This window comes from Hipposideros armiger, unplaced genomic scaffold (assembly GCF_001890085.2).
Source record: "Hipposideros armiger isolate ML-2016 unplaced genomic scaffold, ASM189008v1 scaffold_9, whole genome shotgun sequence".
Classification (NCBI taxonomy): Eukaryota; Metazoa; Chordata; class Mammalia; order Chiroptera; family Hipposideridae; genus Hipposideros; species Hipposideros armiger.
In genome coordinates, this window is record NW_017731359.1 from 4,256,231 (window position 1) to 4,280,359 (window position 24,129).

The 24,129-nt window shown below is 46.7% G+C and overlaps 1 protein-coding gene across 3 annotated transcripts in view; it reads right to left on the reverse strand.

Moving 5' to 3' along the window:
• Nucleotides 1-24,129, reverse strand: part of CDH3 (cadherin 3) — a 42,763-nt gene that overhangs the window by 4,479 nt on the left and 14,155 nt on the right. For 2 of the 3 annotated variants that reach the window (XM_019653305.1, XM_019653298.1), the window contains 11 exons: nucleotides 13,128-13,213; nucleotides 12,469-12,594; nucleotides 12,082-12,237; nucleotides 11,853-11,997; nucleotides 10,379-10,554; nucleotides 9,554-9,682; nucleotides 8,476-8,661; nucleotides 6,629-6,870; nucleotides 6,088-6,233; nucleotides 5,057-5,281; nucleotides 1,686-1,892 (listed from right to left, as the gene is read on the reverse strand). In XM_019653305.1, the coding sequence (XP_019508850.1) occupies nucleotides 1,686-1,892; nucleotides 5,057-5,281; nucleotides 6,088-6,233; nucleotides 6,629-6,870; nucleotides 8,476-8,661; nucleotides 9,554-9,682; nucleotides 10,379-10,554; nucleotides 11,853-11,997; nucleotides 12,082-12,237; nucleotides 12,469-12,594; nucleotides 13,128-13,213 (1,824 nt within the window). The remainder of the gene's footprint in view (nucleotides 1-1,685; nucleotides 1,893-5,056; nucleotides 5,282-6,087; nucleotides 6,234-6,628; nucleotides 6,871-8,475; nucleotides 8,662-9,553; nucleotides 9,683-10,378; nucleotides 10,555-11,852; nucleotides 11,998-12,081; nucleotides 12,238-12,468; nucleotides 12,595-13,127; nucleotides 13,214-24,129) is intronic. The other variant, XM_019653315.1, reaches the window with a different exon arrangement.

Consider the following 24,129-nt stretch of genomic DNA (forward strand, 5'->3'; position numbering starts at 1 on the left):
GGGGGCTGGTTTTTAGTGATATGGGGGGACTGGCCACAATGCCTGGTTGCTCTCCCTAACAGCCATTACTACCCCTGGTTAATCCTATAGGAAGAGGGTACCCCCTTGGCCCCCTCACTTGTGGCTGTTCACTTTTTTGACCTGCTGATAGAACCATTCTCTCTCTGGCCCAACAAAACAGGCCTAGCCTTCTTTGGGAGTCCATGGGTTCTCAGGAAGCACATCTCATGTGGGCTACACTGTGACCTCTCCCTCCCCTTTTCTTCTCCACTGGGTCAGGGGAAAGGCAAGAGGCCAACTGGACTTCTCACCTGTACCCCAAGGTTATGTGTCTGTTTACGGTATCTCCATTTGGACTGGCCTGGCAAATCCCCCGTGGTCCTTCACAACCAGTTAATGGAAACACCGTGTGTCTACTTTTTCAGGCCTTTAGCTCATCAGTGGCTCTTTTCCTCATACCACATATCAAGTGATGTGAATGAGTTGATTCTACCTTGAAACTGCCATCCTGGTCCAAGCCACTAACCACCATCGCCCCCCTAGATCATGGCAATAGCTCCTAAATGGTCTTAATGCCTCCATCCTTGCCCCTCTACAGTCTGTTCAGTACTATGCAGTAAGAATCCTGTAAAATTCAAGTCCAATCACATCACTCCCCTGCTCTAAACCTCTTCTGATGACTTCCCATTTTGTCTATAGTCCTTTCACAAGCGTCTACAAGGCCCCAAACGATGCTCCACCATACCTATCACCTCTCTGCCCTCATCTCCTAGTATTTTGCCTCTGGCTTTTTGCACTCCAGGCATTCATGTTTCCACATACCAAGCACAGTACTGCCTCGGGGCCTTTGCACTTGTTCCCTAGATATCTGCTGACTTGTTTCCTCACCTCTTTCAGGTCTTTATTTGAATATCCCCTTCTCAGCAAGGCCTTTCCTGCCCATCCTACTTAAAATTACAGACTTCTTCCCCTCCACTTTCTTTCCCCCATAGCAACCCTATTTATCTGCTGAATTACTTGCCTGCTCCCTGTGCTAGAAAGTAAGCTCCATTAGGAGAGAGTTAAGTGCTGCACCCTCAGTGCCAAAAACAGTGTTTGGTGCACAGTAAACCAATTAATTAAAGCTTGCTCTTGTATTCATGTCTGATTGGATGTGTGTTTTCTGCATAAGGATTAATTTAAAGAGTGAAAAAAGCAAATGTGATAGGTTCTACCTTTATTGCAAAGAAATTAGTTTTTAACTAAATACTTCTGCCCACTAACCCAGTGGTTCTCAAACTCTAGCATGTATCAGGACCCTTTGAAAGACTGTTGAAACCCAATGACTGGGTCTTACCCCCAAGTGGCTGAAACAGAGGGTCTGGAGTGGGGCCTGAGAACTGGCCCTTCTAATGAATTCTTGGTGATACTAATGCTGTTGGGTCTGGACCACACTTTCAGAACCACTGCTCTGGCCTCTGGATGACACCATGGCAGGACCAAGTCTGTTTGCTTACCACTGTATCCCCAAAACCTGGCACACTCCAGGAGCTCCACAGGTATCTATTTATGAAATGACACTCCTGAAATTAAGAGTTTAAAGAACAGATGGGCAATGCTGGCGGCCTCTTAGTCCCAGAAGTTCATGGTAGAATCAGGTCCTCTAGCTACCCCATTCTTAGAGGGGGAGGGGTGCCAGTACTCACGCAGCAGAGCCAGGATGGCCCCCAGGACAGGGAGGAGGAAACTCCCCTTCCAGGGTTCAGGGCAGGTCTTCACGTGGCCGTGGCAGTCACACACGGTGGCGCTGATGACCGTCAGCTGTTCCTTGTTGCCGTGGTCAGACAGAGAAAGATGCACGTCATATGTGTCTTGTTTCAGGAACTTCTTCAGTGACAAGGCCACTGTGTCTCCTGGAGCGGACAGATCATTTATTCACCTCGGGAGACCACAGCGAGAACTACCCCCCCAAAAAAAACGTATACCAAGTGTTAAAAACTGATATTTGACCAAAGCCAAATTCACCATCGTGGAAAGGATGAGCAGGATAGAAGAATAAGTTCATCTTATTTTAAGTCAGTAATCACGGTATTTTTAAAATATGAAGTCTTTAAAAAAAAAAAACATGTCCTGCAGGGCCAATAATTTCTCAGCACCATTAGCTGCTAGACAGTTCTTTGCCTCAAAAATAATACACTGTTCCCTCTAAGAGATAGCTAACGTGGCATTTTAATATTTACATTAACTGGCTACCTGTTTTCCTATGTGAACATTCACTACCATTTACTACTGCAGCATTCTGCCCTTACAGTAGTAAATATAATTTTTATACCTCAGCTGTACAATAGAATCTCAATATCTGAAACACGGATATTTCCGAGTGAGCATCAATTATTAATACATTCAAATGCACATGACTTGATGATATAACTGATGTTAAGCACATCAGAGAGGACGCTAACCTGTGGAATCATAGCATTAGTGGCTGCACTCCAGTTCAGAGATGCTGGAAATGAGGCTGCAACGGGCATTGGGATAACTGGTGGCAGATTAACCAGAGCAGAAGGAAGGCCTCAGTGTGGCCTGCACATTGGGCAGCACTCTGGGGAGGCTGTGTGGCAATCCTAGAGTAGGGAAGGGGGACTGTGTTTCTGGGTGAGGAATATAGGGTCAAGGGCCTCTCTGAAGAAAGGCCTTCAGTTTAGACCCAACTTTCTCAAGGAGGGAGCTAACCTGCTTTTCATCATGCAGGACTTTCCCAAGCATTACAGATCCTCACTACTAAATGTCAGTTGTGTCCCCCAATCATTGGGGTGATCAAAAACAACCCCCGTTTCTAGCTCCCCCACCCTCAGGCTTGCTGGCCTATTTCAGCACCGATCAAGCCATTTTCCATTCAAAGGCTCTGCACACTCACAGGGCCCCTCTTAGTAAAAAAGGCCAGAAGGCAGAACTCACCCTGTTCCCGTTTGGCACTGTCAGGCAGACAGACCTCTGCAGGCTGGATACTGGGTCTACCATGTGGGGAGGCCAATGTGGCATATTTCACCCAAAACATCCCCATCATCATCCTGTTCCCACAGGGGAGGGCTGGCTACTCAGTTGATGATGGTGGTGCTAGTGGCAGTGGCGGCTAAATTGACACTTACTATGTACCAAGCCCTAATCTTCACTACAACTTGAAAAGACAGGTACTTTACCTCATTTTTCAAAAGCAGAAATTGAGGCTCAGGAAGATCAAGTCATCAGCCCAAGGTCACATGGGGTAGAGTTTGATTAATTCTCCTGACGACAGGGACAAGGTTGGGTCAAAAACCTAAACTAAAACTAAGAACCAGGTCTCCATACTATTGTCAGGTGCTGGTACCACTAGGCTTTGGCCACGACACTCACACCTGACAGAGCCAGATCTGATTGCTGCTGGGTGAAGACGGCCACTTGCATCTACTGAGCTGACGTACCAGATAAGGTGCTTTTCATGTAGTACTTAATCTTCAGAGTAACTGTGGAAGTAGGTACAATTATTGGCACCATTCTATAGATAGAGAAGCTGAGGAAAAGTGAGACTCAGGAACTTTCCCACAATCACAAAGCTAGTAAATGGAGGAATCAGGTCTTGAACCAAGGCATTCTGGCCCCAGAGTCCACAGTCTCTAAACCATATGGTCAGGGAGGGAAAAAATGACTTCTAGGCCACAAGGGGGTGACACAAGACCAATCTGGGCTCCCCCAAGGAGAAGTGCTAGATATACACACCCAAATCGCAGGAATCGTAAATATGAGCCAATGAGGGTGCCTAAAGCAGGTCGGGAAGTCCTTTCTGGGCTGGGCTCAAAGGCAGTAATGGACACCAGGCATTTGGTGTCTTTGGGGCAGAACTTAAATGTACTGGTTCCCCATTTCCCTCCTGGGGGACCCTGGCCCCAAGAGGAAGAGGGGAACATCTTAAAGCAGAGTGATGCAGTGTTTCTCCAGGGACCTTACTGGCACTTGGGGCTGGATCCACCTTTCTCATGCACCCTGAGTTCTTATCCATTTGATGCCAATAAGACCCCTCTCTCTGGGGGTGACCGGTTAGTTCAGTTGGTTAGAGCATGGTGCTGATAACACCAAGGTTGCCGGTTCAATCCCCACATGGGCCACTGTGAGCTGTGCCCTCCCTAAAAGAGTCAACTATGCCATTGTAGCATGAAAGCAATGTGTAACCAATGACCGTGGCTGTTCCCCCCCCCCTCCAAAAAAAAGACCCCTCTTCAGGCCTGTGACAACACAAAAACCACTGAAGGCTGAGAAGCTCGGGGCGGGGGGGGCGGGGAAGGGGAGACACACACTGGAATGAGAAAGGACAGAGGCTGATGGGAGAAGGGGTGGGGAGCCAACTGTCTGGCTTCAGCCTCCCCTGCTTACCCACTGTGTACCCCTGGCTGTGCTATTTAACCTCTCTGAGACTCACTCTCATTTGTAAATAGGGATAAAAAATACTGACCACAGGAGGGTGACAGAAATATTAAATAAGGAAAAAAAGAAAAGCATCTTCCATGTTGCCAGGGTTCGATAAATGGTAGGCAGCAGAGCATCACGGTAAATCAGAATGCCTGGATTTAAATGCCAGTGCCATCATTTTCTAGCCACAGAGCTTCTGCCAAGCTATTTAAACTTCTGAAAGCCTTGGTCTCCTCATCTGTAAAATGGGTGCACACACATGTATATGTGATAATAGTACCTTCTCCACAGGACTTTTGTGAGGATTAGAAAATCAAATCTATGTAAAGCGTGTGAGGTGGCATCTTGCACAGAGCAAGCATGCTCAGTGCATGTTAGCTAAAATACCACTGCACCAAGTCCTGACTCTCTCATTATGTGACATGGAGAAAGCCACTCCTCTCTCTGGGCCTGTTTTTCCATCAGTACAGGAAGGCAGTTGGCTAGAATGGTCTTTAAGGGCTTGTGGAATTCCAAAGGCTTTCACTAGGTTAATAATTAGCATCTGATTGATGCTCTTGAGGACACCCACAAGATGCTGAGCTGGGCATGCGTGCAGGGTCCTGGTATGGGGCAAACACCACCCCTCAGTTACCTTTCTCATTGACCTCTGCCATCCAGTAGATGTCCGAGTCGTGTGTGAGCTGGGCCTGGAAAGGGGAGGTATGGGGGAACAGGTCCTTGTCCGTGATGTTCAGCACTTGGGGCACGGGGCTTTGGTTGCAGATGGTGATCTGACGGGGCTCAGGGACTGGGCCGTGGTCGTTGACATCCGTAAGTGTCAGCAGGAGGGTCCCTGTACCAGTGGCGGGAGGGTTCCCTGTTCATAATAACACATATGATCGTTTTCAACATCTGCCTTGGTTGTGTTAAGCTCCCCTGTGACCGACCCAATCAGCCTCAGGGAGAGAGAGTCTCGTTTACTGCCCATCTATCACCTGTCAAGACTCTCCGAGCTCTGGCTTCACAGGTCAAATCAGTGATGGCAAATACATGGCAATCAGACCACCATTCTTATTTGTGTCCACAGCAGACATTACTAACTGATCAGAGCACAGCTGCAGTTGCTTCATCCAGATAGCCACTAATAATCTATCACAAAGCGGAACCTACTGGCTGCATGGCGGCAGTTTCCCTTCACAGCCCTGCGGTGACCTCTCACCTGCCTCCAGCCCTTGATTCACTCACTGTGTGTCAAGCAGAGATCCAATCACATCATAACCCCCAATCCTGTGGGTGTGACATCACTAGTTGAGCATCCACTTTACAGGTAGCCCCTTTCAATCAATCAAGGGAAAACTGACAGGCCCATTCCAGCCTCAGTGAACCACAAACTTAGTCTGAAAAAAGTCTTCAGGGTATTTCCTAACTCCTGGGTTTTAGGGAAATCGGAATCATGGCTGGCCACCCTAGGACCAGTCTTTAAAAGACTCCTCTGAAAGACCCCTTCGACCCTCCAGATTGGTTTGCTGACAGCGGGCCTCACCCCCTCAACACACACATGCACGCGCACACACACACACACACACACACACACACACCATACCCTGCCTGTGGAGGGGACATGCTGTGTTAGTGACCTGGGAACCAAAGGGGCCCATGCAGAGGGGGTGGGAGGAAGCTCACCATCATCCGTGGCCAACACTATGACTTCGTAGATGTTGTTCTTCACAAACCGCTCATCCTCGCGGTCCAAGACGCCCGCAGCCGTGACCTGCCCACTGTCTGCGTCCATCGCTAGCCACCCTGCCGGGTCTCTCAGGATGTGGTAGCTGCAGCGGGAAAGTTGAGAAGAGTCACACCCAGAATATTCAGAATTCTGGTGTCATCATCCAAAGCCTCCCCATGCTAACTGGCAGGTGGTGTCATGGGACTCAGGGCTCCTAAGCTGGATCATGTGGAAAATGCATCTTACCCCTAAATGGGGACCTGAGCAGCAGGTAGGGGGCCAGCAGGGATATGTGAGAGGGAACAAGAGCACCTTCCCCTAAAACCCCTGCTCTGAGTCTTCAGCCTTGTGGAGGATAGGAAGGGGAGGTCCTGTGCAGGGGTATTTTTAAAGTATTTAACAATCTTTATGGTCATCAGAACAAACACTAGCCATAATAAACAACCCAACCAACAGTACTGGTGCATTTGGCTGAATTTGAGCCCAGCTCCTGCGTACCTGATCTTCTGACTCCCAGTGTCAGGGTCCTGCGCACTGTAGGTGCAGACAGGCTCCCCGACGGAGATGCCTTCCTGGACCTCGATCTCTTTGGAGGGTGGGATGAACACAGGTGCCTCATTCACATCCTGTACATGGACCACTATGGTGGCCGTGGAGGTTGGGAGCTTCACCACAAAGGGTGCCTCGTTGGTCACTTCAACATACAGGGTGTGCTGGTTTTTGGCTTCAAAATCCAAGCCCTGGGAGAGAAGAGGAAGGAGGACTTGAGTCACCATCTTGTGAGGAAAACCCCAGGAGTACTGTGATGTCAGAAGGAAGGGACCCCAGTGAGGGGTGCAAGGCTCTACCAGCAACAATGCTACCCCCTCCCTGTCCCATAAAGCCTCCTGCACTTCCTGAGTGGACACCCAGTGGGGCCTCTCAGACTACCCCAAAGGCAACTAGACTAGTAAGCCCTAGAACTGGTTCCCATTGGGGTGGTGATGATGCCCCCTGGTGGTGGTATCATTGTGGAGATATTTCTAGTTATAATGATTGGGGATGCCACTGGCATTTACAGGCTGAGGCAGGGACACAAAGAATTGTCCCATATCCCACATGACTTGCCAACATCCCTTTGGACATTCACGTCTTCATGAGTGTGAATAATTAGTCTACAACATGTTTTACACATAAACCAAGTTTTTGGTGGGGTTTTAATAGATACTGAATTTTCTAGGAACAGAATTTCTGAGGGGAGCCTGTAATTTGATTTGTTCAGACCTTTCCCAAGAGTTTATTTGTTGTTCTGGAAAAACATCAACACCACTTGTGGTACGAGTCGTCAGAGTGACATACAAGGTGTGACAATTAAGTTCGTGAACTTGCCACTGTGCACTTACACTGGCAGCACTGTACAAACAGCTCGGTAAGGTTTTCATAGCCTTGGTATATCAGTGTCTCACAGCTGTGTTCATGTAGACACGTAGCTGAGTGGCATTCATTATTGTTGTTGCGTGTTTGTGTGTGCGGTTGTGAGAATGTCTCAGCTTGAATTAGAACAATGAACAAACATTAAATTTCTTGTTAAACTTTCAAGAATGGAAGTAAATCAGAGACATGTTAGTCCAAGTTTACAGGGATAATGCCATGAAGAAAACAGCAGTGTACAAATGGAGTAAACACCTTTCTGAGGGGAGAGAATGCGTCACTGATGAAGAGAGGTCAGGGTGGCCAGTAAGGAGCAGAACTGATGAAAACATTGCAAATATTCGTCAAACTGCACATCAAAATCATTGGCTGAGAGCCAGCTGACAGGCGCGTTGGTTAAGAGTTGGCTTGGGGGCCAGCTGAGTGGCTCAGTTGGTTAGGAGCTCGCTCAAGAGTTTGAGCTCTGAGCAACAGCGGTTCGATGCCCGGCCCGAGCTGAGTTGCCACTGAGCTGCCAAAAGGTGGCAGGACGGCTCAGCTAAAAAAAAAAAATCCAATTGCATTCCAAACACCTAAATGTGGATTAAATGCAAAATTACCAAGAATTCCAATAAAACAGAGCCCCTCTGTGTGATAAGACTGACTGGGGGCCACCAGACACTGAGATCTGGGAGGAGAGGCTCCACTGACCTGCTTCAGTTCAGTGACTCTTACTTACTTTATGAACTGGGTCCGTGGGTAAGATTTAATTTGAACAAAGGAATTCCGCAACACAAGAGGGATGGGAAAGTGTTGGGAGCCACCGGCCTGGGGCACTCTCTGGTGAAGGGTCCAAGATGTGTGTGCAAGGCAGGTGGTACCTCCCTGTCCTGGAGGCTGAAGGGCAGACCTGACTGCCCCAGCAGTGGCCCTCGTCTAAAGCCCAAGTGACTCACCTTCTTCGTTGTCAGGATACCCTGGTTGCTCTCAGAGTGGGTGGTGATGGTAAAGTGGTCCCCGTCGTCACCTTCCAGGATGCGGTAGGTGGCATGCCATGCTGGTGAGTTGGGGGTGTCCAGATCCGTCACCGTCAACCTCTGTACCTCATGGCCCACCGCGTTCTCAGGCACATTGGCCTCGTACTGTCAGTGTGGGGAGCACAGCACCATCAGAGTGGAGAGACTGACCACCCTGAGAGACTGTTCCCCTCTTTGCCTGCTGTAAATACTCCATCCAACTCTAGGGGAGCCCCATGCCTCTCACCCTTTCTGGGACCACCCAACCCAATGATCAGGGTTTCAGGGTGCACACACATGCAGGATGCCCTCCCTAAGTCAGCCTCACAGCTGCTGGGACAAACCACTGCGATCTTGGGCCTGCTTTCCTTACACCCAGTGGCCTAACACTCCAAGCATGTCCCTGGTCTTGGTGCCAACCCCTGGCACAGGGAGCCACCTATCTAGTTGAGATAAGAAGGTAGCAAGAAAGGCTAGGTGCCCGACTGCCCTGGAGCACTGGCCAGAAACTTTTCTTGAAGTTCTGGAACAGATGGCCAAGACTAAGAAATCAGCTGCTGAGGGCAAATTTTAATCAGGCCTAAATAATGTTCAGCAGCCAGAGATGCCTAAAGTAGAAAGGGAGCAGGTGTCATCTTGACTGGCACCACGTCCTCTGTCACCAGAGGCATACAAGTATTCACTGGGGGAAGGTGGGCAGGTAGCGGCGCAAGGTAAACTAGAAGTTTTCTTATCATCAAAGGTTTTCCTATCAAGCATTTATTATGTACCAGGGATTGTGTTACATGGATTATTTCATTTAAAACTCAGGACAATGCAGCAGGTATTGTCATTATCCCCATTCCACAGGTTAGAAAATGGGGCACAGAGAGGTTAGGTAGTTTCCCTAAGGTCACACAGCTAGTAAATGGTGGGACTGGGACCTAAAGCAGTGTAGGCTGGTTCTGGAGTTTCATTCGAAAGCAAAACGCTAGTCCTTCATTGTCTGATGAAGGAAGAAGGAAAGAAGGGGCATTACCTTCTGGGGATCAAAGACGGGAGCATTGTCATTGACATCGTGGATTTCCACTATGGCTACTCCAGTGGTGGTGGAGCCGTCCCCATTCATGTCTGTAGCCTGGATGGTCAGTGTGTATTCAGGGACTTTCTGGGGGAGAAAAGGAGGGTGGAAGGCCACTGTGAGTTAAGTCTGAGGGTCCCTCAACCTGGGCTTCTGGAGGCAGAACCGTGGGAGAATGTGGAGGGGAGGAGAACCTCCTTCTCACAACTTGCTCTTGACTCCCCGACCTAGTGCTCACCCATTTCCTGAAAGAACAGAAGCACAAGGTGGAGAGGGAGGGGAACTGCAGGTCTAAAAAGAATTCTTGGGCCTGTCGGAGGGTGGAGCCTGGGCATTGCTCCTGACCCTGGCCACATACAGAATGGGAGCTTTGAGCAGGGATTTGGTCAAAGGCATTAATTAGAGAACAGGAGGCAACTCCAATATCCATGGAGCTAATTCTACTTTGTGGCACACAAGGGACAAATCTGGGCCATGTGCATACTAAGTGAGCCGTTCCGAGAGGAAATGAGAAAACCTACAGAAAATATCAAACGTCTGCATTTTACAGCTCCCTCCTCAGCCTTAACGAGATTGTTTGGCAGCGTGCCACTGGCCCAAGGGAGCTGAGGGACACCAACATGAGAACATAGCAGCAGCCACTGCCAGCTGACTTGGGTCCCCACTGCTGGGGGTGCGGGGCAGGGCCTTGGGCTCTGGGGATCAGGGACAGGGGACTCTGCTCTGTCAGGCCCCAGCCTGGGCAGGCCTAGGTAAACAGAACTTTCCCTCAGGGCTACTCACCTCCCGGTCCAGGCCACTGGAGATGACGCTGATGGTGCCTGTGCTCCGGTGGATGGTGAACATGAGTTCATGCGGGTCCTTTGGCTCTTGGCTATGGATGGAGTAAGCAACCACCCCATTGTAGGTGTTGATGGCATCGTCCTCATCTGTGGCTGTCACCTGCATCACAGAAGTGCCTGGAGGGGAAAAGGGATGAGTGAGGCCCCCTTCCCTCAAAGCTCCAATTCCAGCCTTGCCCACTTCCGAACTCTGAGAGACTCCATCCTGTTCGTCAGCTTGGACCCATTTTCCACTTTGTGACAGAGATTGCTAGTTGATGCCCATTTTCCATTCTCCCCTTCTTTTTTGGAGACATAATCCTCATAATCATTTTAGGCTGGGTACAGGCTCACCTGGAACAAAGCCTATTCCCCATCCTTTCTTGCAGTTAGCTGAGGCCATGACACTAAATTCTGACAAATAGGACACAACTTTAGGGGAAGTGGTTTTCCGAGTATAGGCTTTTTCTTCCTACCCTTTCCCTCTTCCTAGATGTAATGTCTGGAGCTCTAGCAGCAACCACGAGGTAATCTTGGGAACCAAGCCAAAGTAGCAGAGCAAACGAGATAGAAGGAGTCTAGGTCTCCAGCACTTTAAAGTACCATTCCAGCCTCGATGAGAATATAAGAAAAAAAAAAAAAAAAAAAAGCTTTTAACTTGTTTAAGGTACTGTTTTTCTTTTGGGAATTCCTGTTATTGGCAGTTTAATCACATTTCTCTGTATGTATTGTCCACAACTCAGAGAGGGAGGAGGAGGATGACCCCTTCCCATCAGCACGTGTTTGAGACATTAATTAACATGTACCTATTTTTCTAGTGTTCTGCTGGCCCTTCCCACCCTCTTCTCTGGTCCTGGCAATTTATTTTCCGCTCACCAGTAAATCATGTTCCAATGCCTCCCAGCATCTGCTGCTTTTCTTGCAGCTGCCGTTTCCCAAACAACCTTGAGTTAGGTGCTTCATATCGTATAACAGCATGTGTATTGTTTCTAATCTCCACAATTCTCTAAGGTTGATATTATTGCCATTTTCAGATGTGAGGATTGAGGCTCAGAGGTCAGGAACTTGCCCAGGGTCACAGCAGGTAAAGAGGCAAAAATCAAGTTTCAAATCTAGGTCTTTGCAGCTCCAAAACTAGTGGTTCCCAAACCTGGTTGATCACCTGAGGCTTCTGGGAAATTTTCAAATAATCAGATTGCAGAGCTCTACTCCAGCAGCATTCTTACTCAGGGATCTTGGGATGGTGTGGGAGGGGAGGGATCTGGACTTTAAAAAAGACCCCAGGTGACGTGTTGCGCAGCCAAAAAGGTCAAGTGTGGAGGGTTCTTCCAGCCTTTAAAGATCTGGGCTGACCTCCAGGTGGTTCCCGAAGTTGAGCCAAGGCCAGGTCTGGGCCCAACAGACCTCTACAGCTGTCCCCTCCCCAGTTCTCTTACCGGGCAGTACCCCCTCCAAGACACTCCCTCTGAAGACATCCTGGGTGAACTTGGGTTTGTGGTCATTCTGGTCTGTCACGATGATGGAGATGTTCATGGGCTCTTCCACTGAGGCACCATTCTCTGACACAGCATGGCCAAAGAGCTGTGGGTACACAGGTCTGGGGTCAGCCTGATGTCACCCTCTCCACCAGGCCCTGGTTCTCTTTGGATGCTAAAGGTTACTTGCCTCATACTTGGCAATCTTCTCCCGGTCCAGTGGCATATTCAATAGCAACCAGCCTGTTTCTTTCTCTATGGTGAAGACGCCCTCAGGGGGGCTGTCTGCCCCCGGCCCTGTGATGCTGTAGAAAATCTTGGTGCCTTTGTCCTTATTAGATTTGAGCTGGAAGCAAAAGAAGATGGCAGCTGACAAAGTGACAAATAACTCATGTTTGCAGCAGAGAACCCTCCGTGAGGAGGGGTGGAGAGGTACTGCCTTATCAGAAACTACTTTCATAAGAGAGGCTTTCCTCTGGAGGCCCCAGTGCTCAGTAGCAAGAAACCTCATACTCAGGCTTTTAGATAAGGGTCCCTGCAGCCACCAATGACTTCCAGAGAGGAGGCACACTCATACCTGATTCAGCTTTTGCGGGAAGGGACCCTTGCCGTTCTCAGGGACAGATATTGGTGGGACCACCCATTCTCTCTTGCGTCTTCGTAAGATACGTTTGGATGAGGATATCTTCAATGCCTTCCTTTCCTGCAAGGAGAGAAGAGCTCTTAACCCAGATATGCAAACAACTGGAATATACTTAACATCCTCTCACCTACAGGAGTTAGGGATGAGAAGAGACGTAGATGAGTCTATTGCTAAAGAAAACTTGGAATAATCTAAGCGTTCCCTTACAGAGGAGGACCAATTCAATATTCTATAGTACATCCATCTAGTGGAATACTATGTAGATCTAAAAATGAGAACTAAGGACACTCCCTGTGCTGACAGGGGAAGACCTTTGATATACACCATTAAAGAAGAACAATGTAATAGTTTAACAGTATTTTATGTAACAAACACTTGCATAGTGCTTAATATATGTCAGGACCATTACTCACAAGGCAGCTCTCTGCCGCCCCTACTGGGCAGCTGCCATCACTACACTGCTCACAATAGTAGCATGCCCACAGCTGTTGGCAACTGAAGGCTAACACTGCCTCCTTTGAAGGGATAGGTGGGAATCTCCACATGCATGAAAAACATCTTTCTTCCATCCTGCAATGGACATGATGTCTTACCTGGACTGTTCTGTCATTTAGCACAGTGAAGTCATCGTCAGTGCTAAGCAGGGCTGACTCTTGTCCAGGGAAACCCATGAAAACTACTGTGGGAAAGGGAGAAAGAGTATTAGGAAGGAGGGGCTTCTGGAAGCTACCCAGGGGGAACAAGACCTGACCACAGCCCCCTGACTGAATCAAGGATTGTTCCAGGCCACTGCAGAAGGAGACCTGGCTTACTTCCTCTGAGCAGCAGTGTGACCAAATACGAGTGTCACATGGGGCTTCCAAGTTTGGTCTCTAAAGGGTGGACCACTCTGTGGTCAGTTTGTGGGCCACATTCCCTTTGTTTGTTCTTTAGTCCAGAACTCCAAGATCATAGAGTGACATTCACCCCCAGTAGCCTCATAAGACATAGGGGTCACCTAAGGTCACAGCTGGAGGCAGATTTTTAGCATTTCTAAAAATCAGGCGTCTATGTACATGCAATATACGTCCTGCTACACCATCACCTACACAGACAACCTCTGTTTGTTTCAGTTTGTCACACTCCTTCTGAAGCCCCCCTGCTTGGCCACCCTTTAAACAGCATTCTGAATTAATAACTACTACTCACCAAGCCAGAGACTGGGCACATTTCATCCTTACAACTATCCTACCAAGGTAGGTGTTAGCTCATTTTCAAAGACGAGAAAACTGAGGTTCAGAAACCAGGTTGGCCTGACACCGAGCACTCACAATGGGTGTTCCTACCCGGCCTTCCTGTGGCCAAAGCGTGCAATCAGGGAGCCTGCCAGGGGCCATACCTAGGCCAACCAGCACCACGCTGACCCAGCGGACCCCACCTTGCTGGCCCAGACACCAGTGCCCATCGTTGTGCTAGGCTGCAGCACAACCAGGACGACAGGTACAGTGCTGTGCCATGGAAACATCAGGGGAAGGTCTCCCAACTGTTCTTTTTAGAAAAACTGTCCTTTGGTCTCAGATAACGATGATGAGGCTTGTTTCAAAAAATCCTTCCTAAGCGTAAGGATAACAGAGGAGGTTTTTTAAACAACAAAAGTAAAGTGAACAGGATAAAGTAGGTATTCAAACAGTATATGAGCAAAGTATTTACAAAAGTAGAATTCCGGGGCTGACCAAGTGGTACATTGGTTAAGAGCTGTCTTGGGACACCAGCTCTGAGCAGCAGGGCCCCGGTTCAGATCCCACATGAGAGCCAGTGATGCTACGCCCTCTACAGCTAAGATGGTGAACAACAGTTCGACCTGGAGCTGGGCTGCCGTGAGTCGCCAGCGACGGTGTAGGCTGCAGCCCCTGCTGCAGTGAACTGGCTGGCAGCGGGTGTGAGCTGCTGTGAGCCGCCATGAGCAGCCGCCCAAGGCCCAGCAAGCAACTGCCTCACCCAGGAAGAGTGCAATGATAATACCAACATGGGCCAGTGAAGTGATGTCCTCCACAACTAGACTGAAGAACAAAAGAACAGCAATTTATCTATTACCCTTCCCCGATTCCCCAACGCTGTTTCCCTCCCCCAAAGCCCCAATAAAAAGTCTTAAAACAACAACAACTACAACAACAAAAACCACACAAATGGAAGAAAATAATATGTGTTGGCAAGGTGTGAAAAAATTGGAATCCTCAGGCATTGGGAATGTGAAATGGTGCAGCCACTCCAAGAAAGTTTGGAGGTTCCTCAAAGGTAAACATAGAATGACCACTCAATCCAGCAATTTCACTTCTAGGTATATGCGATACCCAAAATAATTGAAAACAGATACTTGTACACAAATTTTCATAGCATCGTTACTCACAATAGCCAAAAGGTAGAAACAACCCAAGTGTCCATTAAGAGATGAATAAACAAAATGTGGTTTATACATGCAACACAATATTATTCAGCCTTTAAAAGGAATAAAATTCTGATACATACTACAATATGATGAACCTTGAAAACATTAAGTGACATAAGCCAGTCACAAAAGAACAAATACGATATGATTTGCTTATATGAGGTACCTAGGATAATCAAATTAAGAAAGTAGATAGAGGTTAGTAGGGGCTGAGGTGGAAGGAAGTTATTGTTTAATGGTTACAGAGTTTCTGTTTTGGGTGATGAAAAAGTTCTGGAGATGGATGGTGGTGATGGTTGCACAACATTATGAATGTATTAATACCACAGAACTGTTTACTTTAGAACAGTTAAAATGGTCAATTTTATGTTATATGTATTTTACCTCGATTAAAAAAAAGCAGAAGTCTGACATGGGAGTGTAAAATGGGACATTTGGAGAAACTGTTGGGCAGTATTAACTGAAGCTAAATATATACATTCCCAAGACCCGGCAATCCCAATATGAGGTACAGACCCAACCAAAAGACACGTATTATAATGTTCACAGCAGCACTGTTTATAATAAATAAAAACTAGAAACGGCCCAAATGTGAGGCAGAATGGATAGAAACATCAAGGTATATTTACACAATGAAATGCATCAACTACAAGGACATGTGACAACATGGATGAACCTTACAAACATATGGCTGCATAATAGAAGCCAGAAACAAAGGAGGTCTTATGTATGATTCCGTTGAAAGTCCAAAAACAGGCAAATTAAACTAGGTAAAAGAAGTTAAGACATTGGCCATCATTTGGGGAAAGGGGTTAGTGAATGAAAGGAGATAAAAGGGGGCTTAAAAGCATACAGAACGGCCTTCCGCTCCCCAGAGCTCAGTGCCAGCTCCGGAGAACCCAAGAGCCCACAGGATCCTTTGTGGGAAGGCTGGAATGTGCCGGTGAGAAAGAGAAGATTGCTTAGAAACCAACCCTGCCTTCTTGACAACCTACATCCCCCACTGAGGAGTCCTGGGCTGTGACATGCTCGGCCAGCAGGAGGAGAAAGAGGGATCTAGGCCTGATTCAGCTCCAGAGGGTCCCAGGGGTCAGTGAGATCGCCAGGGAGACCCTACCCTTTACTTCCAACACATGGCTTTATATATAAGATGAGACCATCTTCTGAGGAATCTTGCTTTGCTTTAGGGCTCAAGGGACCAGGAATGACATGTGGCAGAGGTTTAATTCATCTTAACGTAGGACAAGAGTTAATCTATGGGGCACTTCATGGATTACTGATCCAGCTATGCAAAATACTATTTCTAACAGTTTTAAAATTATTTAGGGAAGTTCTTATGCAATGGAATAAAACAAAGTAAGCAGAATGTAGAACTCCATACATAGTATATGTACTAGGTGCAGAAAAAAGACTGGAAGAAAATCCATTTCCCCAACAATTAGAGTTACCAATTTTTCTTTTTTCCCTTTCCCTTTCCTTCTTTCTTTCTTTTCAGTAGGTCCAAGTTTTCTCTTAACATGAACCTCTTACCAGGAATATGTTGAAGTCCTAACCCCCAGTACCTTAGAATGTGACCATATTTGAAGATAGGGGTGATTAAGTTAAAAAGAGGTCGGGGCCAGCAGATGGGCGCGTTGGTTAAGAGCTGGCTTGGGACGCCAGAGGGTCCCGGTTCGGATCCCACATGAGGGCCAGTGACGCTGCCCTCCACAGCTAAGATGCTGAACAACAGCTCAACCTGGAGCTCGGCTGCCATGAATCGCCGGCGACGGCAGGTGGGTTGCCATGGGCTACCGTGTGTAGCCAGCAGCCAGAGTGAAAAAGAAAAAAAAAAAAAAGTTAAAAAGAGGTCATTAGGGTGGGCCCTAACACTGTATGAATAGTGTCCTAATAAAAGGAGAAAATTTAGGGGCAGCAGGTTAGCTCAGTTGGTTAGAGCACAGTGCTCATAACACCAAGGTTTCCGGTTCGGTCCCCACATGGGCCACTGTGAGCTGCGCCCTCACTAGATTGAAAACAACTATTTGACTTGGAGTTCATGGGTCCTGGGAAAACACACTGTTCCCCAATAAAAAAAAGGGGGGGGGGAGAAAATTTGGACTCTTGACAGTTACAGAGGGAAGACTATGTAAAGACACAGGGAGAAGACAGCCACCTATAAGCTAAGTAGAGAGGCCTCAAAAGAAACCAACTATGCTGACACCTTGATCTTGGACTTCCAGCCTCCAGAATTGTGAAAAAATAGATTTAAGAGAAAATAAATTTATGTTGTTTTAAGCCCCTCAGTACGTGTTACTTTGTTACGGTAGTTATACCAAACCATTAGGTCGTCGGAAAAGTCATGATGCATTTTTGCAATGAAAAACAAAAAATACGTCATGACTTCTTCAACAACCCAATAATACAATACATATCAATCTCAAGTCAGGAATCCCTCCCCTCATGAATTATTATTAACAGCTAACATTTATATACTTCCTTAATCTTCACCAAGCATCCATGAAGTAACTGGGAAATTGAGAGGATAAACAAATACTCAAATTACAAACCTAGGAAAAGAATCAGCTAGAAATGGTACCCAGACTGTCCCTTGCCTGAGTGATTTTCTTAAACACTATGGTTTTTTTCTGATATACCCCAGAGTTTGTTCTCTTATCTCCACTCACCTCCCATCACCTGTTCTCTCTCTCCATCTATGGACACAGCAGGGGTTGATTTTTAGATGTCCAGCGAGGCAGCATGATATTTGGAAAAAAGCACTCAACTTGGGGATAATAATAGTACCCTCTTACAGGGTTGTTGTGAGAATTAAATGCAAATAAACATAAAGGACTAACAAACAGAATGCATTATGGCAGGGTCTGCTACTAATACTATTAACAGAGCCAGAGACCCCATTCTTATGCAAACGCTGGCATTAACTTGCTGAGTGATCTTGGGTAAAGTGGTGAATTTTCTGGACCCAGAATCAATTGTTTGCTGAAGCTTTCAGCTGAGGCCTGCCTTCCCTTGGTTTGTTTGGAAGGAGAGAACTACTCAAGAGCAGTAGCACCAAACACACTTTTCTCCTTGATGTAACATGAATAAGAAGTTAAAGGGAATACTTAAACCCACTAGGTGATTCGGTGTTGCTTAAAGCTGTGCTAAGGATGCATGCAAAGGTCCCTCAAAACTCTGTTAGTTGGAAACATCAGTATATTCATGTGGAACTTGAATTAATTTATTAGGAATTTAGGTTTTCTTATTTGGAAGATGGAAAGTAGACTTTCCAGAGCCACCTTGAATATCACATAAGATAGAACCCAAAAACACACATTTATAAATGCCAGAATCTTATACAGACTTTTATACCATATGAAGAAATGGTTTCATAGAGATGACTTGCCCAAGGTCACACAGCTAGTGAGTGGAATTAGAACTAGTTAAATGTCTCCTATGTGCCCAACATTCTTCTATAAACCACGAATGCATTGGGGAACAAAGGTCTCTATCCTCCGGTACCTTTAAACTCTTATAGGATACTGCCTCCTCTGCACAATCACCTTTCCTCAGCTACCTAGCAAGCAAACCAAACAACAATGCATTAACTGTAATAGCAAAAGTCCAGAAAACCTAAATGCCCATCAAGAAGTGGTTAACTTTGTGTTATGATGCCATTTATACAAAAGAACACTATGCAGCCATAAAAAAGCTATAAAAGGCGAGGAAGCTCCTGTGTATTGATATAGAAAGGTCTATAGATCTGTTGATTAAAAAAAAAAAGATATAGAGCAATGCAGTCTCTGCTAATATGCTAACATTTGTGTTTTTAAATTGTATGTGAAAAATACCTCTGGAAGATGGCCCAAAAATCTGGGCTGATGGGTGGGGAAGCCAGCAGCCAGAGAACAGTGATGATGCTTTCTAGCTATACCCTTCTGAATTCTGACCCACGTGAATGCATTAGCTATTTGAACACTGATAAAAAATTAACAGTCGTTCTTTCCATTCTTAAGACACCCCTCTTCCTAAGGGAAGGTCCTTCAGCCAGCAGAGGGCTGGCTGGATAAGTCTGTCAGCAATTTCCCTTAATGAGAGATTTTCAATGAACCCTCCAATCCTCTCCTACCAGGTTCCCCAGCAGGAAGCTAATGGATTGACTCCCTTCTTACTCAGAAGCCTTAATCCACCAAACTCCAAAAGCTGCCAGGAACCCAGAAACCATCTTCCTGCTGTCTACAAAATCTGCCCCCCAGGAATGTACAACACACTTACTCTTGTTTGCTGGCACACTGCCATTATTATTCTACGGTTCCAGATATTTGCAGCTTGGTATCTGGGCTGTCCATCAATTCTTCAAGGAGACAACACCAAAAATCAAGAGGCCAGTATTCGTGTGCATGCCTCTCGCTCCGGCTGCATATTCCAATCGCACCAGAGGGCCTGACCCCATCAGCTCTAACCCTCATTCAGCTGGATGCAGGATACAACCAAGGAGCACGAGGCAGGCAGGCAGGAACAAGCTTCAAAGGACTGAGACACCCAGCTAAGTGTTTTCCTATCTAAATCCTCAAAAAATAACCTGCTATACGGACATTACCACTGGATCCTGACAACTGAGGAAGCCAGAGGCTGCCTGGGGTTGAAGTGCCTCAGGGTGCAGAGTCAGCAAGGTAAGTATATGAGGCCCCACAACCAGGAAGCAGCAGGACCAGATTTCAAATCCTAAAGGCAGGGAAGTGATGAAGAATGTGAGATTTGGAGCCTAAACGACTTGGTTTCAAATCCATGTTGTATGAGCATATGGAAGCTGTTCCCTCACCTGGAAAATGGGAATACCACCACCTACCCCGTAAGGTTGTTGGGAGGATTAAATATGTCTTAGAGATCGTTCTGTATCAATACATAGGAGCTTCCTCATCTTTTACAGCTTTTTTGTGTGTGGCTGTATAGCGTTCTTTTGTATAGAGGCATCATAACACAAAGTTAAACACATACTGACGGACATTTAGGTGTTCTGGACTTTTGCTATTAATGGGATAATGTTCACAGAGCACTGAGAACTGTGTCTGGCCCAGAGTAAGCCCTCAATAAAAAGTACCTTTAGCCTACTCACAATTAACCTAGGCTCCTGACTTCAAGTCTGGCCTCTCTCTATACCATAGAGGGACCATCTCTCAAAGTGGGTAAGAGCTTAGCTACAGCCGTACATGTATGCTTTACCTGAGGGATGAAGCACCGAAGGGAGGAATACACAGGACCAAAGAGCATAGTAGGGAGCTGGCTCCGTCTGCATTGGAAGAGGACTGTTTTGTAGGGGTGCTCTGTGGTTTATGAGGGAAGGCAGATCCCATGGACAAGCTGACCTGCCCAGGGAAGCTCGCTGAGGCACTTGTAGGAACATGAGCAGTTTTCTCTGCAAGCCATGAGTCACAGACAGACTGAGAAACAGCAAACCCTGGGGCAGGTCATTACAACTTCCTCCCAAATGCTTCCTGGCACCGCAGGCTTGTATCACCGATTTCAAAATGAAATGGGTCTGAAACCAGGTTTCATCATCACGCGTTCCCCTTCTACCCCACCTTCTAACAGTGAAGTAAGCCGATTCCCATTCCTGACAGCAGCCTAGCTCCACAAGGCCACAAATCTTGGCCAAGTCACGGAGGCATGCATGGTCTTGCGTCAACTCTGGGGCAAGTTGGTGAGCACATGGGGCAGCAGTTCAGATCTTACTGCTGGAGAAGAGATCTAAACACAGCGCTTTCTTTCACACCCATCTGAGACCCTTAAACAAAGTCATTTGACTGCTTCAGACTCAGTTTCTCCCACAGAGATTCTGAATCATAAAGTCAATGAAACTGATGCAAAGGTAGGTATTTATACCAATATAAATGGATAGCTCTCAGCACTGAGCCTAAATAGACAATTCCTAGAATACTGTTGGGGAAGGGAGTTAGTAACCTGATACTGCTTCTAGAGAAATTAATTTTAAAAAAATCAGAGCTCTGTGTATCTGCACTAGATAGAAAGACGTCCAATGGAACCAGGAGTCCCTGGCCTGTACTCAAAGTTCCTCTCTAAAGACCGTCCTGCCAAGCCTGGCCTCAAATCCTGAGCTGGCGCCACTGTAATAAAACTTGGGCAAAAAGAGTCCCTGGGGTACTAGAGCTGCTGCTGCAAGAAAGCTTTTTAAATAGACTTATATGAACGATGGACACTGGGGTCAGAACTCATTCTAGCCTGCTTTTAGGTTGGAATTGCCTAGACACCTCCAAATTCTCAAGGGAACACCGTAGAAGGTCAGGAGCTTGTCTTCTCAGCCATGACATAGAGGTACTATGTGACTACATGACATAGAGGCCTTACTGGGTGTTTTGGCAACATAAAACCATCCATTTCTCTGGTGACAAACGTCCTTCAAGTGATCAATGTTGGCCAGTTTCCCTACTGATCTTTGGGCATTCTGACTAGAAGGGAGAAAGAGTGTTTGAGAAGGTGTTGTGGCCAAAGGGTAGCTTGTGGGGGACTGTCAAAGAAGTTTCCATCTAGCTCATAAAGCAAACAAATTTATCCTTATAGCTATCACTACATTCTGTTAGGGATTGGGATAGGAAGGTGCAAGGGGAAAGTATGTGGAATTGCATACTACATATAGAAAACAAGTTCATTTACTAAGAAATACACATGAAAAGGACAAGTGTTGTGAAATATTTGGGAAAGGGGTGCTGCTATATATTGTTAGCGGGTGGAGAAATGTGTATTAGCACAACCATTCTGATAATCAAGCCTTAAACAAGCTCTTTGACTTGGGAATTGTACCAGGAAATCATCTCAGATGTGACAAAACCATACTGCAAGGATGTTCACGACTGTTGCTTAAACAATGTAAAAAAACCCCCAAAAAACAAAAGCCTCAACAACTTACCTTTCAACAGAATTCTTAATTATGTTACAAGCCGCTCACATGTCTAATCTATATATAGCCTTAAGCATCATAAAAGAAAACCTATCAAGGGAAAACAGTACTCTGCAGAGAAGGTGGTCACAAAACGGCCATTTATAGTCTATGCCTGACAGTTATAATTTAAAGTATTAATATTTTGAGAGAGAGGGGGGGGGGGAGAGATATGGAGCTGGGCCTTGGCACCAGGCAAGGAAGACAAGCTCTCCCCAGAACCAATGATCTTCCAAGCAAAAGAAGCCCTAGCTGGCGGTGGGCGAACAGGACCAGCCAGAGCAGGCCAGTGGGGCAAGGCCACAAGGCATGCTGGCAAAGCTGCGGCAAGGCAGGAGTGGGGGGCAGATACCAGGAGGTGTACCGGGAGCCAAGGGGCTTGAAGCCATTTGGTTGCCCTGGGAACCACCCCGCAGTTGCTGGGAGATAAATCGCCCAAGCCGGCAACATATTCCCTGCCAGAACCATTTGGCGCCCTCCAAGAAATTAGACTTCTTCCTGAAAGCCGAGAGCAGTGCTGGCAGACCCACCGCCATGGAGGTGTTCGTGATGATTCGTCACAAGACTCCAATCTTCGGGAGTCGAGCCCCTTGCTGAAGCTGAAGCGCTTGGTGAGAGGCATTCTCCAGTGGCCGCCAGCGCATCATTGGATTTACAAAGATGACCAGCTGCTGGACGATGGCATGACCCTGGCGGGGTGTGGCTACACCTGGCAGATAGCCCCCACCTATGCACAGTTCACCCTGAATCCCTGCTAACGGGGCTCATTGGGCATTTGGGGCCTTCAGCATGGAGCCCTTCTCCGACCCACCAAAGTAGAAGATGAAGCTGGATTGTTCAAGGAGCAGGGCTGGAGGGTAAGCTGCAGAGGACTCGGGTCCTCTCCCTCAGATCAGACGCCATCAACGAAGACTTGATTAGGTAAATGGACCTGGGAGATCTCTTGAAAATGTTCATTTGATATGGGTCGTAACCTCCATTTTGCTTATTTTCCAGTTTTTCCATAGTAAAAATTTGATTTACAATTGAAATGAGGTGGTGTGATCCCCTCAACTAGAAAAGTGATATGGTAAACCCATGTTGTTGAGGAGAAAGCAGCTCTTTCTAGGGGAGTTAGCTTTGCCTCTCTGCAGAAAGCTCTTTGAAAGAGCTCCATTACCCAGGCTCCTCCTTATCCTTGGGAGCTGGGTCCTCCCTTAAAACACCCAGAAAGAACCCCAAGCTGGGCTACACTCCACAGCACCCTGGGAGCCTGAGGCACGGCTGACCATGAGGTGTGCCGTGTGGCTCACTGATTCCCACCTTCAGAGATCCTAGTGATCAACCTGGGAGACGGGAGAGCAATTAAGGGTCTGGTGGGTAAAAGTGCTGCACACGGGCCCTGCAGCCACGAGCAAGTCACTTTAAATTTAAGCTGTATAACAGTAAGCACTCAACAAATGCAAGCCATTATTCATCTTCAGTCTCTAAAACAGGAACACACACACATGGCTCTGGTTAGGGCCAAACAAGACGTGTTGTGCTTTTTAAAAGCAAAATTAAGTATTAAAAACCAGGGACAGTGATTTAAAAAGCAAAACAAAAGAACCAGAAGGTGAAGGTCATTCAGAATAGTAATAGAAGCAGCAAGTTAAGAAAAAAATAGATCAGCTGCCACAGAGGCAAGCATTAAAAATTAAATTCAAAATGCCATGCTTCTTTCATTCATCTCACCACTTTGTTCCTTTCTTTTAGATCCTTTATCAAAGAGACACATGTAGCTCCTCAAAATGGCCCTCATGATATCAGAGCAATGGTTCCCAAAACAGCTGATAAAATTACCTGGAACTTTTTAAAAATCCAGACTCCCTGCTTTCAGCCCACCCATCACTTCTACTGAATCAATTTCTAGAGATGGATCTGGGGAAGGCAGTTTGTTGGTTTATTAAAGTTCCTAATTCTCTCATTTCTCATAAGTAGGTAAATTGGTATCGCTTTTTGACAGCACTTCAAAATATGTATCAAAATTTCAAAGGTCCAGATCTGTCCTCTGACCAACACATAACTGTCTATTCACCATTTCTCCCAGATGCTTTAAAGGCATCAAAAAATCATTATGTCAAAAAGCAAGTTCATGATCTTCTTTTTTTTTTTTTTAATTAATTTATTTATTGTTAGTTTCAGGTGTACAGAACAATGCAATAGTTACCCTTTTCACCCTCACAAAGTAACAACCCCCCACCCCCATCCACTGCCC